Below are 20,938 nucleotides of genomic sequence, written 5' to 3' on the forward strand. Positions count from 1 at the left end.
ACTGAACTTAATCTCTCCTTCTTTCAACTTTCTTTTAAATTCTGTACCTCCTTAGCAGCTTTGCCTTATTCTTTGCCTTTTGTGTACTTTTTTCCCTACTTCTTTGGAAGGAATGATGCTAAAGCCGAAACTCCAGTACTTTGGCCACCTCATGCGAAGAGTTGACTCATTGGAAAAGACTCTGATGCTGGGAGGGATTGGAGGCAGGAGGAGAAGGGGACGACAGAGGATGAGATGGCTGGATGGCATCACTGACTCGATGGATGTGAGTCTGAGTGAACTTTGGGAGATGTTGTTGGACAGGGAGGCCTGGCGTCTGCGATACATGGGATCGCAAAGAGTCGGACACGACTGAGCGACTGACCTGAACTAAACTGAAGATTAGGCAATGAAAATAAGTTTGTTGCTATCTCTCTTCTATAGGACAAAGCACCCATTGTCTAATACAGTGTTTCCATGTATGAGAGATGATAATAGTGACCTTAACACCTCTATATGATGGAGGGCAGAACAATTTCACTAAGGGCCAGTCTGGTTTGGAAGAGACAGGAGAATAATGCTTTAGAGAAATCATCTCATGACAAAGATATACAGAAACAGTCAAAATTTATTTTAGAAGAGGTTTTCAATTTTTAAATAATACAAAAATAAACAGCTATTTGTTTCAACACTTACAGTTTACATAAATTAATTTAATCATACATAGTCTGAGGCACCAAAACACTCACATATTCCAAATTCCCAGATTCAGTCATTCAGATATTAACAAATCAGTTTTTTAAAAAATCAATGAAGGTAACAGTTTTTTTAATACAAGCTCTTCTACTATTGACTCTTTCTTAACCATAAATCATTTAAACATAAGATCTTGAAAATTCCCCTGAGTTATTTCTCTTTAATGAAATTTCATTTTTCTCCCTTTGCCTAACAGGCATACCTTTTCAATTATTTACATAAATACTGATTTTCAGTGCATGATTTAAAAATATGAAGACCCACAGTGCTTTGTAAAGAATGTTTCTCCAGAAGTTAGGGGTGAATGAATTAATGAAACATCCACAAGTCCTTCAAAAATGTATACACCATCAGTGCCATAGCACATCCAGGGTAATGAGACAACGTTCTCTGTGGGCTGGTGAATAGGGAAACCTTAAAGACGAATTCCAACTTTCCATCTCAATATACCAGAGTTGGATTCCTAACATGTTTTCACAAATCTTAATCCAAACATTAATGTTATAGTAATAATTCGGAGAGGTAATCCTAAAAGATACACTGATTCTGACATAATGCCAAAAAAGAACATCATGTAGCCTTAAACCCAGTTTATAATAGTCATCCTAAGAAGACATAATAGCTCTCAATAAATTAATATACAGTACCAGAAAATGTCAACTGACAATGAGATGTGGAAAAGAAGCATTGTCTCCCTGGGAACTATTCAGCAATTATTTGCTTTTAAATGAGGAAAGACATTAATTAGAATAGGAATACGTTCTTGGTGTCGAGAACCCCCTACGGCTTTAAGGTATTGGGCTCTTTATCAGGTTATAGTTTATTTGTAAAGTTCTCTGCCTTTCACTTAAAATGAATGTATACCTTTTTGTAAAGGCCTTTTGTAGTAGTTCTGAGCTGAGGATTTCCTGAAAACTTGCATAAGTTCAGGTAAGAAAGGACAGGCAGAGTCCAAAAAACACACACTCAGACCTTAAAACCAGGAAAACAAAATAGTCGAAGTAAACTGAGCTGAAAATGGCTAAAAGAAGACTATAAAAGGACCAGTGCGTAGACAGCTGTTTCTCAGGCATCATAGGAGACACCCTGGAAATACGATAGTGTCGAAATGTGCAGCATTTTGTCCTCTTGCAACAGCACTTACATGTTCAAACTTAGCTTTTGTTCTTATTATAAGTTGAAATTCAAGTAAAAAGACGTCCTACTCATTTCCCATTGGATTGTACAGAAGAATGAAAACTGCTTTCCCCTTTAACTTGAAGAAACTTCGACATCTTTAAAATCAACATGAAAATCTTCACAAGTATGACCCCCTTTTTCTCCTTAACAGAAGATGTTAAGTAACACAAGGAGTTTCATATAAATATTAAATAATTAAGTTAAAAGAAACAGTTTATATAAATAAATAAATATGATCGGCAGGCTTCTACAGTTCGGTTGAACGTTCCTTTAGTAGGACTGTGGGGTTGATATCATCTAGTCCAGAGTGGGAAGAGCTTGCATTAATGGTGACTGTTTTGGTGAGGTGTGTATCTTGAACACTGAATGAGGTAAAGGGACAGCCTTTCACGTTACTGCAGATGAGAGACCGAATTGAGGCAGTGTTGATGATTTTAAAACCTACTTCTCCACCAAAAGTGCTAGGCTTCCAGTACTCAGGAGAGCATATAGGATTACCCATAAGTCCTTTCAGGGAGAATGGTGCTCCAGCTTCTACCATGGTCTCCCCAAAGATGGCATCTGGACGGGGCTTCTCTACCAGAAGGGCGGGATAAAACTCCATGGCATCTATGTCTCCATACAGCGCTTCTAACTCTGCAGCCATTTCCTTCTCTCCTGTGAGGGTGACAAGGACAAAGATACAACCAATGTCAAACTTTTGACAAAATGAAGAGTTTTACCCCTTTGCTCAATTTGCTTTCAATTTCTCTGTTGTTTCCATTTGCCCCTTGACTCTTTGAAGGAGTTTAGAAACTGTTTCCCACCTGTAAGTTCCTCAAATGATTCATAGGGCTTCAGCAGAAAACGTTTGCGATACTCATTAAAAGACTGGTATTTCATCTCTCTGCTCTGGTCAATTGAAGCCTTTGATACTTTCTCTACTGCGACTGGAAGATTCCTACCGCCAGCGACCTGTGGAATATGAATTAAATTGTAGAACACATTAATTAAGTTTTAGGCATATGTAAGATTTTTTTTGTTTGTTTTCTTTTTTTGGCCATGCTAAGTGGCCTGTGGGATTTCAGTTCCCTGACCAGGGACTGAACCCAACCCCTCAGCAGTGAGAGCAAGAAATTCTAACCACTGCACCACCAGGGAATTCCCAAGATTTCTATTTTAAAAACATCCCTTGAGTGCCAAGTAGGTAAACTGAAGCTATCAGTGGAGACCTAAACTATAAGTTTGGAATATTTATAGATTATTTCTATGATTTAGATTATAATGGTAAAATTATATTATAATCAAGATCATATAATATTAAATATATATATATATATATATATATATATATATTACACGGCCTTCTTATTTCAAGGAAAGATTACTAGCAATAATTAATCTTTCAGTAAGTTTAAGAAAAATCTTTCCTGCAGCAGACATTCTAGTTACCAACTAGTCCTTTGTTTTATTTTATTTTTCACTAATAATGCTTACCCTGCCAGCCCTTTGCCTGGTGAATGATTCAACAAACTGAGTGACACCATGTTTCAGTAAGACAGAGTTGTTATAGATAAACTGCTGATAGTTGTACTCCTGGCCATCAATCTGAAAGACGTCAGGCAGAAGGGGATGCCAGTGGTAGAGCGTGTTAAACTCAGCAGCAATACGGTTCTGGTACTGGAACTGTTGGTTGAAAAGCAGCTCTGGGTCAAACTTCAGTTTGAAGTGATAGCCACTCAAGTGCTGCACGTAGTCTTCAATCACAATCTTAATAGTTTCTCCTACAGGCACAAAATAAAAAATTGAAAACATGAATTCTTTCTGCTCACAAATGTTCAAGCAACTGAAATGCAACTGGTCATTTGGCATTCCTATCTAGATTTTCTTTTCCACCATTGAGAGGTAGGTGTCTGAGCAATCCAGCTGAAGGACTGAATGAATATGGAGCAGGTGATTGTACATGCATGACACTCCCCCAGAATTATATTCCTCCCAAACAAAGGAAACAAGTTAGTTTTCTCTGAGGAAGAGGGTTTTCTTTAAGTGATTTGCTCTTCTTGCTTACCTATCAGGATTAGCCTGCTTGTCTGGAACAACTGCTCATCGCCCCATTCTGGATGCTCTTGTTTAAGCACATCACACACTCTGTTGTGTTCCCGCAGCCAAATGGTGGCGTACATCATCAGACCAGGCACCAGACCAAAGACCTCCTGGCCCACAGCAAACTTCAAGTGTTCAGGAACATGAGGCGGGTAGATCATTTCGACCTGAGTATCTTTGACTGTGGGAGGATACATCTCTCCATTAATCATCTAAAAAAGTATCAGTAAGAAGAGGTAAGAAACAAATTTTCATCATTAGAGATTTGGAACATAGGTGGGTGATGAGTGGTAATGAATTCTTAATATTTAAATGGAACAAACCTGATATTTCATTTTTCCATCCTTGAAAAGGCGCAGCTTATGCTGTCTCTCTAAAGATTCACCATAAATGTGACTTAAGTCCACCTAGAAGATTATGGAAAATTTTTGATTTGCTACTGAAGTTGTTCTTATGTAAAATGCCTAGGATGTATTTATTACTAAATAATGTGATGATGTAGTTTGCTTTAAAATTTTCAGTAACACATTTTTTTTTCACAGCCACAAAATAATAAATTAACTTGCTTATCCACTAAAAATAACCCCATAGCTTATAAATCTAAATGTCTCCTATTAAAATGGAAACTCCATTAAGGTTTTTACACATAGAACTTGATTTGCTACAAATTATCATTTAACTCTGTCTTACCCCATGGTTCTTTCCCTTAGTGAAAGCTGGTCCTCGTTCAAAATCTGTCTTGAAAAATTGATGGGTGAAGTGCTGGGCAAAGAATGCAAACATCAGATTTGTGCCCTGGGGATCAGGAATGAACTTTCTTCTTAGAAGTACTTTTTTCACAACTTCTTTTGAATCAGGAAGCTCTTTCCTCCCTATAAAAAATGAGAAAGCCAAAATAAGGACCCATCTATATATTTAAGGAAGCAGAGAGTGAACTGTCAATTTACCAGGGTCTTCTTCACTTGCAGGAAAAATACAACTTTGAACAGGATCATATTAATGGAAGTTCTAAGATATAGGGGAACAGCCTCTTACTGAATAATCTACTTTAGTATTAATTCAGTTTTAATGAAAGAATTTGAGAACATATGACTTTATACCAAAATGTCTGGGCTTCCCTGGTGGCTCAGATGATAAAGAATCTGCCTGCAATGCAGAAGACCCAGATTCAATACCTAGGGTTAGGAAGATACTCTAGAGAAAAGAATGGCAACCTACTCCAGTACTCTTGCCTGGAGCATTCCATGGACATAGAAGCCTGGCTAGCCACAGTCCATGGGGTCGCAAAGAGTCGGACACAATTGAGTGACTAACATTTTCACTTTTTCATACCAAAATGCATATTTGCTTCCATGGAATAGTTTACATGGACTCACAATTTCAAAAAATATCCAGAGATATACATAAGAAGGGAAAAAATGGTTTTATTAACAAATAATCATAGTTTGGAGTCAAAATTTCTAGGTATCAATCCAATCCCAGTTATAGTTAATATAACTCTGTCTCCTCTCACTCACCTTTCACACCCATGGGTGTTGGGCAGTCATCAGGCACCGGAGGAAGAGCTCTGGTATAATAAGACAGGTTAGAAAAGGCTTCCCAGCTTTTATAGCTGTAGTGCACATTATAAGTTGGCGGACTCTCAATCAAATGTGATCTTGCTGAAATTTTAGAGGAAAAAAAATGTTATTTGTTCTCATCCACAAGGCAAATCAATGCTCATTTTTATTGTATAATGTACAAAGTGGCACTAGTATAAATTTAATTTAATTAATACAAAGATACTCTATTTTAAAGCAATCATACTTTAAAGCCTGCTACTGGTGCTCAAAAAAGAGGAAAGAATGATGCATTAAAAGGCATCTTTGATAAAGTATATATTCTTTACAGAAGATGTTTTGGTCTAGCCATTTTGATTTTTTTCAAATAACCATCCACTTATTGTTCAAGAGGCCCATGAGCAAAATGTCTGCTTGACACTCACATTAGAAAAAAGGTTACTTTATTGCCGACCCCAATCCAAATTATTCATTTATTTTAATGGGTGCAATTCTGTGCCCCATGGCCATTCAATAAACAACTGGACCATGTCTCCTTCACAAACTGTCGAGAACAGTGAAGGTCAGCAGAGGCATGCAGTATTTTAAGTAGAATTCTGCCTGTGAGACAGAACTTTAGAAACTTCAAGGGATTCAGATGTCAATATTTTTGGCCATTAAGATAGTAGGCAAACTAAAATGGTATATTTAAACATGTCTTGAATTAAGTTTTAAAATCTAAAATTTGTAAAGTACATTTCTCTTTGAGGCAGCTGAGAACCCTAGAAAGTGATTTGTACTTACATGTCAACACATATCTCATAATCATATTTCGCAGGAAGGAGATCTTATTGACAATGTTCCAGACTCCCTTGAAGTGGGTAAGTATGTAGTGCACTGTGTCGGGAGTGGGTTTCAGGAGTAATTTTATTCTCGTCAGAAATTCGGCTGCAATGAGAAGAAAAAGAAATTAACGGGACACATTATAAGACACAATTCTGTAAAATGGTAACTGTATATACCCCATTCCAAATGAGGGCACTCAACAACAAACTTACGTGTGGTACAGTTTTCACCGTAGAATCCTGTTCGGGTACAGTCACATTTATACTGGTCAAATCCTACACTCATACATACACCTCGATTCTGGCATGGATGGGAACAGCAAGGATTTGCTACAAAAACAGTACAGACAGTGAATGAATAATTTTTCAGTGTCAATCTTGACTTAGGCATTTAATTGCTTTACTTACTATGAGTCAACTTCACAATAAAAAATTCAAGAAATATACAGGTAGTCATGGGAAAACTTTTGTTTTTTTCCCAAACTTGCCTCACAGAGTGGTTATAATGTAGAAATACCAACTTCCTTTTCTAAATAAAGGTAACAGATTATTCCACCAGGGAAATTATGTTGCTAAATTTTTCTTAGAAACTTTAGATGCTCAAATTAGCCTTTAGAAGAGGCTCAAAGTAGGACTTTCAAAACTAAAGTGAATAGATCAAGTATTTTAATCAAACTTCGGGTTGTTTTTTTTTTTTTCCCTACTTCTTTCTTCTCTGTCATAAAGCTGGAGAAAGATCTGGAGGAAGAACATTCTAAGTTGAGAGGAAAACAAGTGCAAAGGCCCTGAGGCATGCCTGACAGCAGGAGAGGGAGAGTTGGAAGCTAAATTCAGAAAAGGTGAAGGCAGATCCTTCGGGTTTTATGGGAATTTGGGTTTTATTCCACGTGTCAGGAGAGATCATTGAATGATTCACAGTATTAAGGTGGCGTGACTTAATTTACATTAAAAAAAACCGACAAAAACAAACTATAGAGAAATTTGCAAAATAAAAACAGCTTGCTTTTAAGCTATTCTGTTTATCTTAAAAAACAATCTGGTCTTCCCTGGGACGGGAAAGCACTAATTAGGGAAATTGTATAATACAATTATTTTCATTCAATACCAGTTAGGTTCTATACAAAAGCACCTCACATATATTGATCAGATCTTCTTGTGACAACCTGCAAATTAGTATTCCCGTTCCTATTTAGCAGATGAGAAAAGATGGGTGCAATAACTGGCCCATGAGATCAGAGCGGAGGGCAAAGCGGGGCTATCCGTCCGGACTCGGCCTCTGAATTCTGGGAGTATTTATAATACCTGGAGTCCCCGGGAGAAGTCTGAGCAGAAACTCAGCCCGGGTGGACGGAGCCGCGGAATCCCGGGCACAGGCGCCAGGAACTCACTCACCTGCACCGCAGAGCGCCACGGCAGCGCAGAGCAGCAGGGCCCGGGCGAGCATCTCGGCTACGGGCGGGGCGCGGGGTCGGCGGAGGCGTCGAGGTGCGCGGATCGGAGCTGCGGGGCCGGAGGAGGCGCTGTGCGGAGTTCCGGGGCGTCCTCTGACGTTCACTGCGAGTCCTTTGACAACTGGAAGCTAACGGAGCGGACCTTCCTTTTATGCGTGAAATAGCCCACGTGACGGCATGACTGTTTCTTTCCGCCTTTCCTTCCCCCCTTCCAAAACTTTTCCCCCTGTTTCTACTTAAACAATTGCGTAAGACCCGGGTGGGAGTAGGATTTCTTTCTCTTTTTTTAGCTACGCAAACTAGAAAATCGGAGACTTGGGGAGTCGCGCTTGGCTTCCCTACGGTGGTTGCAAAGAGGATCGCCCCCTCCCAGTTCCGACCTTCCAGCGCCCCTCGGCCGGTTTCTCCACCGCTGGCGCCGGGCTTCGCGCCAGATTCCTTTCCTTCTGTCGCGGTTGGGACCGAGGCTTCCGAGAGGGGGTCCGAGGTAGATTTTCTGGGTGAGGGCGGGGGTGGAGAGGGCGACCTCCTGGCTTCCTCTCCCGGAATTGATCAGGGGGCTGGGACGTTCCGGAGCGCAGGGAATTCCCTCGCGCGCCCCCGCCCCTCTCCCCCCACGTCTGGTCCCTCGGCTTTTGGGGGCCGAGGAAGTCACAGTCTGGAGAGACTGGGGAGAATCGGGCCAAGAAAGGCTGACATGTTTTACTCATGTCATGTATTTCAGATGTGTCCTGGTTTCAGTGACTACTCTTAACCTCGTGTAGATGTACGCACATACAAAACTTTAATTTTTTTATTTTTTTACTTGACCGAATGAACTGTAATACCTGTAGTCAGTGTATACATACCTGTAGGTTCTTTTTCTAGCTAAGTTGTTTTCAACATAAAAAATACTGTTCTTCATGCTACCACCCCGACGTTGCTTCTTGGAGAGAGGAAATAAAGGTAAATTCCTCCCCTCAAAACTGACCCTGAGCACTTATCCTGTAAATAGTCAATCTGAGATTGAGGGGTCACCGCTGTAACCTTTCCTCTCCTCCCATGAACAAGTGAAGCGGAGGTGACCGGGATGTTTAAGGATGCTCACCGTCCAAAAGATCTGCTTTATGGCATTTCTTTCTCTGCTGCAGTGATTTTCACTGTTTTGGTCACCAGCTCTTCACAGGAGATACCAATTGAAGGAAGTAGATTTTTAAAGCTTGCTTTGTGTGTGTGTGTTTTCTGCCTACTTCTCTAGGATAATGAGTTGTGACAAAGGATTAAAGTATAACATTACACTTACTTTTCAGTTGTCTGGGTTTATTAGGGCCAGTTTTCTAGGCTCATTTTGGAAGGTAATTTGATGAGGAATTCGGATGGAATGGATATGAAGGAAGGGTGATTTTGACAATTTTCAATTTCATCATCTTTTGCTTTTGTTTGATTCTTTCTTGTGGTCTGGAGGGGTGTGTGAAGGTGAAATGCCACCCGCGTCCCCCGCCCCCCAAAAAAGAGAAAAGAAAAAAGTAGCAGCATTGTAGAGCCCTTTAAAAAAAGACAATCAACTTTTTTTCAACATTTTGCTTAATGTGATTCTACGTGAGACAAATTAAAATTCCATCTCACCCAGGAAGCCTTTCTCTAGTCATATTTAATCATTTCATTTGTGACACTCCCATTTATTGTACTGAGTCGTACCTGAAATTTCAACTAAGAGCATAGATATAAACAATCTTTTAATAATTCCAGTTTTCTGTTTCATTTTAAGTGGTAGGATGTGTCTACTCAAATTTTAAGTGGATATTTAGGATTATCAATATGAGTTTGGTTAGACGCCAAGGAAGAATTCATATTCTGACTCTGTTGGCTTTATATTGTAATCCTGAATTCATTTTGAAGTCATCAGCATCATTGTCCTCATCTGATCTTAATTGTATACCTGCTACGTATAAAAGTGTGTTCTACTGTTTGCAGGGAGACTAAATTCAAAGTGAGAACAAAACAGGGTGTTGCGAATAATCACATTTAGACTAGTTGGAACTTAAAGAAATTGAACTCCATTTCATAGTGGAAATTCAATTTAAAAATACCTATTCGGTTAAACTACTTGGTTTAATCTGTAACTTCTGTAGCACAATAGAGTTGCATATACCCATGCTGTCAGAAAATAGTTCAAAGATAAAAATGACACTTTAAGGATGGGTGCAGTTTAGAAAGGAAGTCCGGTTATGGACTTGAGGGAAAACTGTTATGGTTTATTAACTTTGGTAAGTCTGGGACAGTAAAATAGAATGGGTAGTGCATTTGGGGATGCTAGTCATGGGGGAATATTAAATGTCCCAGACCAAATCAAAATGGCTAAGTCCTGTCTTGTGTGGAAAAGTACTTTGATTATTATGCCATGATGTGTCACAGCATAAAAAATAAGATTATAATCATGTGAGATTTATGTTTTTCACCTGTGTCTGTGTTTAGTGTTTCTGTGTTCATTTTAGACAAATACATATACTGTTATATAAAATGTATTAGTCTCTGAACTTTGTTGGAGAATTCTGTTAACTGAAAATAAGAAAGCATATTAAAAAAATCTTCCAGAGCATTCTGCTGCATTTTACTGCCCCCTTCTGCTGTTTAAATTTTTATCAACTTCTTTTTCTCTCTTGATTGTTGTAAAGATCACTAGGTAGATTTTGTGTCTGATGTTACAACATTCTTAAAAGTCTACATATGCAGTTTTCATTTGAGATTTAACCTTCATAAATATACTAAAAAAGGAATGAAATATGTGTTAGTTGAAGTAATAAGCCATTCATATGAGCTAAAAGAAAATGAACAGTAAAGACTATTAATACCCAAAATTCCAAAGGCACTGACATTTTCAAAGGAGATATTTCTTACTGCTTTGAGCAGGGTTTTACCATTCAGGGGCTTTCCTGGTGGCGCTAGTGGTAAAGAACCCACCTGCCAATGCAGGAGACATGAGAGATGTGGGTTCAATCCCTGGGTTGGGAAGATCCCCTGGAGGAGGGCACAGCAACCCACTCCAGTCTTCTTGCCTGGAGAATCCCATGGACGGAGGAACCTGGCGGGCTATAGTCCATAGGATTGCAAAGAGTAGGATACAACTGAAGCGACTTTGCACACACACACACACACACTATTCAGACATGAAAGGATGGTCATATCTACTATCTTAGACGTGGAACTTTTTTCTATCTCCCTGTCTTCACCTTTATCCTATTCTGATTCACTCAAAGATAGTGGAGATTGCCCTTGTCTTTTTTATTCATGACAGGCTGACTAGAAAGACAGCTTTACTATCTTGCATCTTGCCTGAAGAGACATTTTTAACAAGGTTTTGCCACAGTGTACATCTGTTTCTTGAAGGGCAGAAACAGATGTACCCATAAAAGTACCCATAAAAGACCTCTACTTTAGTCTTTTAGTGCGTGCATGCCTGCTAAGTCGCTTCAGTCATATCCGACTCTTTACAACCCTCTGGACTGTAGCCCTCCAGGCTCCTCTGTCCATGGGATTCTCCAGGCAAGAAGGTTGGAGTGGGTTGCCGTGCCCTCCTCCAGAAGATCTCCCCGACCCAGGGATCAAACCCACATCTCTTATGTCTCCTGCATTGGCAGGCGGGTTGTTTGCTACTAGTGCTGCCTGGAACCCAGACTTTTAGTAAATCATGGTTGTTTACCTATTCCTGACTACACAAGATAGGAGTTTCAACTGGAAAAACAAGAGCATGTGGACAAAGAATGTCACCTCTCATTTCAGTAAACAAAGGATGTAAAACCCTCAGCCACTGCCCCCCTGCCCCCACCCCAGCCTGATAGTCAGGACAGTGGCTCCTGAGGGGAGGTAAACAGGCCGCCACTGCAGAGATTGTGCGCCCCGAGGGGACTCAGGGCGCAGAAAAATGGGAGAGTGGCCCTATCAAAGGAAGCTTTTCAATAATCCCGGGGCCTTGCATCTTCCCATGTGTGGACAGCGCTAAATTCACTAGCTTCAGATGTCTGTTTTCTTTTGATTAGCAGGAATCTTTTGATCTTCCACTTCCTGGGTTTGGGGGTTTTTGTTTGGCAAAAACACTTGTATATCCTGACTCCTTCTTTACCTCTTCAGAAAAGTCCTTCAGAGTTATCTGAGAGATGGTATCCTGGGGTGACCACCAAAGAAAACATAATTCTCACCTTTTACATTGTGTAGGTTTTTGTTTTTTTTTTCCAGTTGACAAGGACAAACATTAAAAAAAAAATCCTTGTCAAATAAACCAATGGAGAAATACCAAACAATATCTAGTCCTAAGTTTTATTTTAAAAAAGTATCTCCTTTTTCTCAGCTTAGTTCCCAGATAGATTTTTCTTTTCCTTTGTTTTTCATGGTTGTATATCATAACTACTAAGGTGAGTCAAGGTAGATTGAACATGGTCTTTGTGTTAGAGCTAGGAATCCTAAAAGGGGAGAAGGAAATACAAGAGAATGTGAGCAGGGTGTGCTGGGGCCAGCATAATGAGACCACAATGACACTGACGGATTAAACCCAGTTTAAATGAGCTTGGAAGTTGCCACTCTATCCTAACAAAAATCTGAACAAAGTGAAAACTCAAAATGCTATTCTTAGATCCTCCAAAGAAGTGAGGTGACAGGATAAAAAGCTGCCCTCAAAATTGGAGAGGGCGTCCATGGTGGTTCAGCCATAAGGAATTCGCCTGCAGTGCAGGAAACACGGGTTCAATCCCTGGGTCGGGAAGATCCCCTGCAGAAGGAAATGGAAGCCCATTCCAGTATTCTTTTCTGGGAAATCCCATGCACAGAGGAGCCTGGAGGGCTACAATCCATGAGGTTGCAAAAGCATCCATACGACTTAGCAACTAAACAGCAACAGCAACAAAATTGGAGAGCTTGGCCATACAGTGAAGCACAATTTACCAGAACAGAAACCTACAGGCAAACACCTCCTTGAAAACCAGTGCCTATGTAGGGAAACCCAAAGAGTAATGGATTGGGCTTAGTCACTCATTGTGTCCGACTCTGCGACCCCGTGGACTGTAAACTGCTAGGCTCCTCTGTCCATGGGGATTCTCCATGGAGAGAACAATACTGGAGTGGGTTGCCATGCCCTTCTCCAGGGATTGTCCCAACCCAGGGATCGAACCTAAGTCTCCAACATTGCAGGCGGATTCTTCACCATCTGAGCCATCAGGGAAGCCTGAAGAGTAAAGCGCACACACACGTATCTTGAATAAATCTTAAGAGTTAAAAATTCCAGGGGCGGGGGGCGTCTATTTAGTTTCATGAGTTTTACTTCCTGGAACTCTGCCAACTTCTCACAATGAATTATCAGGAAAAGAAAAAAAATCCCCTTGGAGGACTGGCAGGGAAGCGGGGGAAAAATAACCATTTTGAAATATGCTAGAGCATTGTTCTTTTAAATTAGGCTCAAAAGAAATTGTATTACCAGAGGCTAAACTCTGGGAATTTTATCAGAGCCTAAATGACCTGGGGAAAGGATGTACTCAAACTCGAGCACCCTCTAGCCATGTCCCACTTAATCTGTGGCAGTGGGGAATGGAGGAACACTTGTGACGCTCACAGCTCAGAGGCATAGGCTGAGTAAAACACGGAGACCTGATCACAGGACTCGAGAAGACTCCCCCACCCCACCCCTCCCACCACATTGCTAAAGGCCTATTTATCAGAGTTCTTTACACCCAGTACACCTTGCCCAGCTTTCCAAAAAAAAAAAAAAAAAAAAGGGCAAGTCACGATGAGAGACAAAAAACAGTTGGAAGAGGCAGAGTGAACACTGAAACCAGACTCAGAGATATAGCACAGATGGTGGAAATATAAGATCATGAGTGCTGATGGAATACTAGTTAATGCGCAAGAACAGATGGGTAATATAAGCAGAGAGATGGAAATTCTAAGAAAGAATAAAAAAAAATGCTAGAGGTCAATAGCATTGTAATAGGAATGAAGAATGAATTTGATGAACTTCTTAGTAGGCTGGACACATCTGAGGAAAGAATCTGAGCTTGAGGGTATGAAGGCAGATACTTCCAAAATCGGTAAAGAAAAATATGAATAGAGAAAAAATAGTGTTAAAAAAACAAATGTAAAAAATAGCCAAGAATTGTTGGAGAACTGCAAAAGGTGTCCAATAGATGTAATGGGAATAGAGTAGGAAAAGAAAGGAATAGAAGCAATATTTGAAGCAATATTAACTGAGAAATTCCCTAAATTAATCACAGATCCAGGAAGCTCAGAGAACATCAAGTAAGGATGTGCCAAAGCATCCATACCTAGGTGTATTATATTAGAACTGCAGAAAAGAAAATATAAAGGAAAAAATCTCTAAAGAATCTAGAGGAAAAAAAAACCTTACCATATATACAAAACAAAGATAAGAATTATATCCTATTTCCCCTCAGAAGCCATACAAGCAGGAAGAAAATGAAATAAAATGTTGAAAAAACAACAACATAGAGTTCTGTATACTGGGAAACTAACCCTCAAAAGTGAAGGAACAACTTTTCTCAGAAAAAAGTTGAGGGAATTTGTGGCCAGTAGATCTGCCTTACACAAGTTCTTCAGAGAGAAGGAAAATATGAAAGTTAGAATCTCAGATCTACAGAAAAACAAAGAGCATTAGTGAAGACTAAGAGTAAAATAAAAACTTTTATTTTTCCTATTTTTAATTGATCTAACAAGTAGCAGTTTGTTCAACATAATAATGGTAAAAGTGTATTTAAGGATTATAGCTTATGTATAGAAGATCATGGCATCCCGTCCCACCACTTCATGGGAAATAGATGGGGAAACAGTGGAAACAGTGTCAGACTTTATTTTTCTGGGCTCCAAAATCACTGCAGATGGTGACTGCAGCCATGAAATTAAAAGACGCTTACTCCTTGGAAGGAAAGTTATGACCAACCTAGATAGCATATTCAAAAGCAGAGACATTACTTTGCCAACAAAGGTTCGTCTAGTCCAGGCTATGGTTTTTCCTGTGGTCATGTATGGATGTGAGAGTTGGACTGTGAAGAAGGCTGAGCCCCGAAGAATTGATGCTTTTGAACTGTGGTGTTGGAGAAGACTCTTGAGAGTCCCTTGGACTGCAAGGAGATCCAACCAGTCCATTCTGAAGGAGATCAGCCCTGGGATTTCTTTGGAAGGAATGATGCTAAAGCTGAAACTCCAGTACTTTGGCCACTTCATGCGAAGAGTTGACTCATTGGAAAAGACCCTGATGCTGGGAGGGATTGGGGGCAGGAGGAGAAGGGGATGACAGAGGATGAGATGGCTGGATGGCATCACTGACTCGATGGACGTGAGTCTGAGTGAACTCCGGGAGTTGGTGATGGACAGGGAGGCCTGGTGTGCTGCGATTCATGGGGTTGCAAAGAGTCCGACACGACTGAGCGACCGATCTGATCTGATCTGATAGGAGGTAAATTACAGCTTATGTATAATAGGTAAATTACACCAAAGGAAGAGGGAGGAATTTGGAATATTTTGTTATGAAGCATGAAGTGGTATAATGTTATTTGAAAATGGAGTTGGTTTAATTGCAAATGCATATGATGACCACTTTAATATTTTTAAGCATAATTGATATGTTAAGAAGGAAGAGAAAATAGAGTCATATAAAATCCCCAATTAAAAGCACAATTATCAGAACAAGAATGGAAGACAAAAATAGAAACAGAATACAAGGAAAACAAGTAGAAAAAAGTTAATATGATAGATCGTAATCCAGCTCTATCAGTAATCACTTTAAGCAACAATGGTACAAATATATCAACTAAAAAACAGAGATTATCAGAACAAACCAAAGAAGAAGACCACCTATATGGTTTCTACAAGAAACTGCCTTAAATATAAAGACACACACAGAATAAAGTAAAAGGATGGAGAAAGATATACCATGCTGCTGTTGCCGCTACTGCTGCTAAGTCACTTCAGTCGTGCCCAACTCTGTGCAATCCCATAGGCGGCAGCCCACCAGGCTCCCCCGTCCCTGGGATTCTCCAGGCAAGAACACTGGAGTGGGTTCCCATTTCCTTCTCCAATGCATGAAAGTGAAAAGTGAAAGTGAAGTCGCTCAGTCGTGTCCGACTCTTAGCGACCCCATGGACTGCAGCCTACCAAGCTCCTCCGTCCATGGGATTTTCCAGGCAAGAGTACTGGAGTGGGGTGCCATTGCCTTCTCTGATACCATGCTAACTCCAATTAAAAGAAAGCAGTAGTAGCTATATGAATTTCAGACAGAACAGGCTTAAAAGCAAGGAAACTTATCATGGACAAATACATATATATGAAGTCGCTCAGTCGTGTCCAACTCTTTGCGACCCTATGGACTGTAGCCTGCCAGGCTCCCTCGTCCATGGGATCTTCCAGGCAAGAATACTGGAGTGGGTTGCCATTTTCTTCTCTAGGGGATCTTCCTGACCCAGGGATCTAACTCAGGTCTCCCACATTGTGGGCTGACTCTTTACCCTGTGAGCCACACCATGGACAAAGAGGTACATTAAATAATACAAAAGGGTCAATTCTCCAAGAGGACATAGCAGTCTTTAAAGTGTATGTATCTAACAACACAACCTCAAAATACATGAGGCAAAAACGGGTAGAAATAGAACTGCAAGGAGAAATGGATGAAGTCACTCTAATTTCTCTATCAAAAACAGATCCAGCAGGCATAAAATCAGTAAGAACATAGTTGAATTCAATAGTACCATCAATCAACTGGATATAACTGACATCTGTAGACTACTTTGAAGAAGGCAATGGCACCCCACTCCAGTACTCTTGCCTGGAAAATCCCATGGACGGAGGAGCCTGGAAGGCTGCAGTCCATGGGGTCGCTGAGGGTCAGACACGACTGAGCGACTTCACTTTCACTTTTCACTTTCATGCATTGGAGAAGGAAATGGCAACCCACTCCAGTGTTCTTGCCTGGAGAATCCCAGGGACAGGGGAGCCTGGTGGGCTGCCGTCTCTGGGGTCGCACAGAGTTGGACTCAACTGAAGCAGCAATAGACTGCTGCTGCTGCTAAGTCACTTCAGTCGTGTCCGACTCTGTGTGACCCCAGAGACGGCAGCCCACCAGGCTCCCCTGTCCCTGGGATTCTCCAGGCAAGAACACTGGAGTGGGTTGCCATTTCCTTCTCCAATGCATGAAAGTGAAAAGTGAAAGTGAAGTCGCTCAGTCGTGTCCAACTCCTAGCAACCCCATGGACTGCAGCCTACCAGGCTCCTCCATCCATGGGATTTTCCAGGCAAGAGTACTGGAGTGGGGTGCCATTGCCTTCTCCAGCAGTAGACTACTTTACTCAAAAACACCAGAATATAGGTACTTCTCAAGGTCACAAAGAAAATACACAAAAATAAACCACATTCTGGGCCATAAAAAAGAACATCTTCACAAATTGAGAATGATAAAAATCATACAATGTATCAGACCACAGTGGAATTAAATTAAAAATCAATAACCAGAAAGATAACCAGAAAATTCCCAAATATTTAGAGATTACCAAACACACTTCTAAATAACACATGGGTCAAATTAGAAATAACAAGAGACATTTAAAATTTTTAGTTCAGTTCATTTGCTCAGTCATGTCCAATTCTGTGACCCCAAGGACCACAGCATGCCAGGCTTCCCTACCCATCACCAATTCCCAGAGATTACTCAAATTCATGTACATTGAGTCGGTGATGCCATCCAACCATCTCATCCTCTGTTGTCCCCTTCTCCTCCTACTTTCAATCTTTCCCAGCATCAGGGTCTTTTCAAATGAGTCAGTTCTTTGCATCAGGTGGCCAAAGTATTGGAGTTTCAGTTTCAGCATCAGTCCTTCCAATGAATGTTCAGGACTGATTTCCTTTAGGATGGACTAGTTGGATCTCCTTACAGTCCAAGTGACTCTGAAGAGTCTTCTCCAAAACCATAGTTCAAAAGCATCAATTCTTTGGTGCTCAGCTTTCTTTATAGTCCAACTCTCACATCTGTACATGACTACTGGAAAAACCATAGCTTTGACTAGATGGATTTTTGTTGGCGAAGCAAAGTCTCTGCTTTTAATATGCTGTTTAGGTTGGTCATAGGTTTTCTTCCAAGGAGCAAGTGTCTTTTAATTTCATGGCTGCTTTTTTGGAGCCCAAGAAAATAAAGTCTGTCACTGTTTCCATTGTTTCCCCATCTATTTGCCATGAAGTGATGGGACCAGATAGCATGATCTTTGTTTTCTGAATGTTGAGTTTTAAGCCAACTTTTTCACTCTCCTCTTTCACTTTCATCAAGAGGATCTTTAGTTCTTCTTTGCTTTCTGCCATAAGGGTGGTATCATCTGTGTATCTGAGGTTACTGATATTTCTCCCGGCAATCTTGATTCCAGCTTGTGCTTCATCCGGCCTGGCATTTCGCATGATGTACACTGCATATAAGTTAAATAAGTAGGGTGACAATATACAGTGTTGACGTACTCTTTTCCTGATTTGGAACCAGTCTATTGTTCCATGTCCAGTTCTGATTGTTGCTTTTTGACCTGCATACAGATTTCTCAGGAGGCAAGTCAGGTGGTCTGATATTCCCATCTCTTTAAGAATTTTCCACAGTTTGTTGTGATACAAACAGTCAAAGGCTTAAAAATTTTAAACTAAGTTTAATTTTAAAATTTAATTAAAAAATTTTAAACTAAGTGAAAATAAAAATACAACTTAAAATTCATGGGATTCAGCCAAAGCACTGCTTGAAGGGAAGTGGATAGCATTAAATGCATATATTTGAAAAGAAGAAGAATCTAAAATCAGTAATCTTAGTTTCCCCCTGAGGAAACAAAACCAAAAAATGGGGGGTGGGGGAGAGGGTAGAATGAAACAAATTACTAATATCAGAAATGAGAGTGGGCATATTATTATAATGGAAATAAAAAGGCTAATTATAAGCTCAATAACAACTCTGTGACCACAAATTTGACAACCTAGATGAAATGGACCAATTTTTGAAAGACACTTTGACTAAAATTCAAGCAAGTAGAATTAGACAATATGAATTCTACTAAAGAGTTTGAATTAATAATTAATAACCTTTTAAAATAGAAAGCACTGGGCCCAGATGGATTCATTACTAATTTCAACTAAACATTTAAAGAAGAAGCTATTCTAAACCTCTACAGTCTCTTCCACAAAACAGAAGATGAGAGCATAATTCGTAACTTAACCATAAAGTTAGGATTACCCTATTACCAAAACCACACAAAGACATTACAAGAAAAGGTAACTACAAACTAATATCTCTCATAAGTATCAGTGCAAAATTTTGCAACAAATTATTAGCAAACAAAGTCCAACAACCTTCAAGCTAGACTTCAAGCAGTACTTAAACTGAGAACTTCCAGATGTACAAACTGGGTTTAGAAAAGGCAGAGGAACCAGAGACCAATTTGCCAACATTCATTCAGTCATAGAGAAATCAAGGGAATTCCAGGAAAACATCTACTTCTGCTTCATTGACTATGTGAAAGCCTTTGATTGTGTGGGTCAAAATAAACTGTGGAAAATCCTTTAAGAGATGGGAATACCAGACCACCTGGTCTGGTTATCATTCTCCTGAGAAATCTATATGCAGGTCAAGAAACAACAGTTATAACCTTACAGGGAATGACTGGTTCAAAATTGGAAAAGGAGTAAGACAAGGCTGTATATTGCCACCCTGTTTAACTTATATGCAGAGTATATCATGGGAATTGCCAAACTGGATGAATCACAGGCTGGAATCAAGATTGCCAGGAGAAATATCAACATTCTCAGATATGCAGACGACACCACTTTAATGGCACAAAGTGAAGAGAAACTAAAGAGCCTCTTGATGAGAATGAAAGAGGAGAGTGAAAAAGCTGGTTTAAAACTCAACATTCAAAAACGAAGATCATGGCATCCAGTCCCATCGTTTCATGGCAAATAGATGGGGAAAAAGTGGAAGCAATGGCAGATTTTATTTTCTTGGTGTCCAAAATCACTGTGGACAGTGACTGCAGCCATGAAATTAAAAGACGCTTGTTCCTTGGAAGGAAAGCTATGACAAACCTTGACATATTAAAAAGCAGAGACATCACTTTGCTGACAAAGGTCCAAATAGTCAAAGCTATGATTTTTCCAGTAGTCATATATGAATGTGAGAGTTGGACCATAAAGAAGGCTGAGTGCCGAAGAATGGATGCTTTTGAACTGTGGTATTCAAGAGGACTCTTGCAAGGAGATGAAACCAGTCAATCCTAAAGGAAATCAGTCCTGATAGTCATTGGAAGGATTTATGCTGAAGCTGAAGCTCCAATATTTTGGCCACCTGATGCGAAGAGCCAACTCATTTGAAAAGACCCCAATGCTGGGAAAGATTGAAGGCAGGAGGAGAAGGGGGTGACAGAGGATGAGATGATTATATGGCATAATCAACTCAATGGACATGAGTTTGAGCAAACTCTGAGGGACAGTGAAGGATGGGGAGACTTTGTGTGCTGCAGTCTATGGGATTGCAAGGAGTCAGACATGACTTAGTGACTAAACAACAGCAACAACAAGAAATCCAACAATGTATAAAAATTATACACCATAATGAAGTGGAATTTATTCCAAGTATGCAAAGTAACAAGATATGTATAAAATCTATATAAAGAAAAGTACAAAACTCTGATGACAAAAAAAAAAATCAAAGAACTAAATAATTAGAGAAATTCCACATTCATAGATAGAAAGACTCATTATTGTCAAGCTGTCAGTTCTTCCCAACTTGATAGATTCAATGCGCTTTCAATCAAAATCTCAGAAATTTATCTTGTGGATATAGGAAAACTGATTCTGAAGATTTTGAAATGGAAAAGACCCAGGCTATTTAGTTAAATATTGAAGGAGAAGAAGTCACTAAGACAGTGCACTATGGCAAAAGAACAAATAGATCAATAGAACAGAGAGCCGAGAATAGACCTCATAAATAGAGTCAATTGATCTTTGGCAAAAGCATTATAATAGAGAAATATAGTCTTCTTGACAAATGCTACTGGGGCAAGTGAACATCCATATGCAAGAAAAAAAAATCTAGACACAGTTTTCTTCACAAAAATTG

At 39.9% G+C, this 20,938-nt stretch overlaps 1 protein-coding gene and 1 long non-coding RNA gene across 2 annotated transcripts; one reads left to right on the top strand and one right to left on the bottom strand.

Moving 5' to 3' along the window:
- Window positions 1-589: 589 nt before the first annotated feature.
- PTGS2 (prostaglandin-endoperoxide synthase 2) lies at window positions 590-8,783 on the bottom strand. The gene is made up of 11 exons (XM_055582968.1): window positions 8,679-8,783; window positions 7,772-7,958; window positions 6,593-6,709; window positions 6,339-6,482; window positions 5,514-5,657; window positions 4,687-4,868; window positions 4,320-4,403; window positions 3,962-4,208; window positions 3,391-3,677; window positions 2,721-2,868; window positions 590-2,571 (listed from the first exon to the last, which is right to left on the bottom strand). Exons 2-11 carry the CDS (start codon window positions 7,821-7,823, stop codon window positions 2,162-2,164), a joined length of 1,815 nt encoding a protein of 604 aa, XP_055438943.1. The 5' UTR covers window positions 7,824-7,958; window positions 8,679-8,783; the 3' UTR covers window positions 590-2,161.
- On the top strand, window positions 8,137-9,141 carry LOC129653374 (uncharacterized). Its single transcript, XR_008715087.1, has 3 exons — window positions 8,137-8,317; window positions 8,698-8,775; window positions 8,881-9,141. It is a non-coding gene; the product is annotated as an uncharacterized LOC129653374 (long non-coding RNA).
- The last annotated feature ends 11,797 nt before the right edge of the window (window positions 9,142-20,938 follow it).

This window comes from Bubalus kerabau, chromosome 5 (assembly GCF_029407905.1).
Source record: "Bubalus kerabau isolate K-KA32 ecotype Philippines breed swamp buffalo chromosome 5, PCC_UOA_SB_1v2, whole genome shotgun sequence".
In the NCBI taxonomy this organism is placed as follows: Eukaryota; Metazoa; Chordata; class Mammalia; order Artiodactyla; family Bovidae; genus Bubalus; species Bubalus kerabau.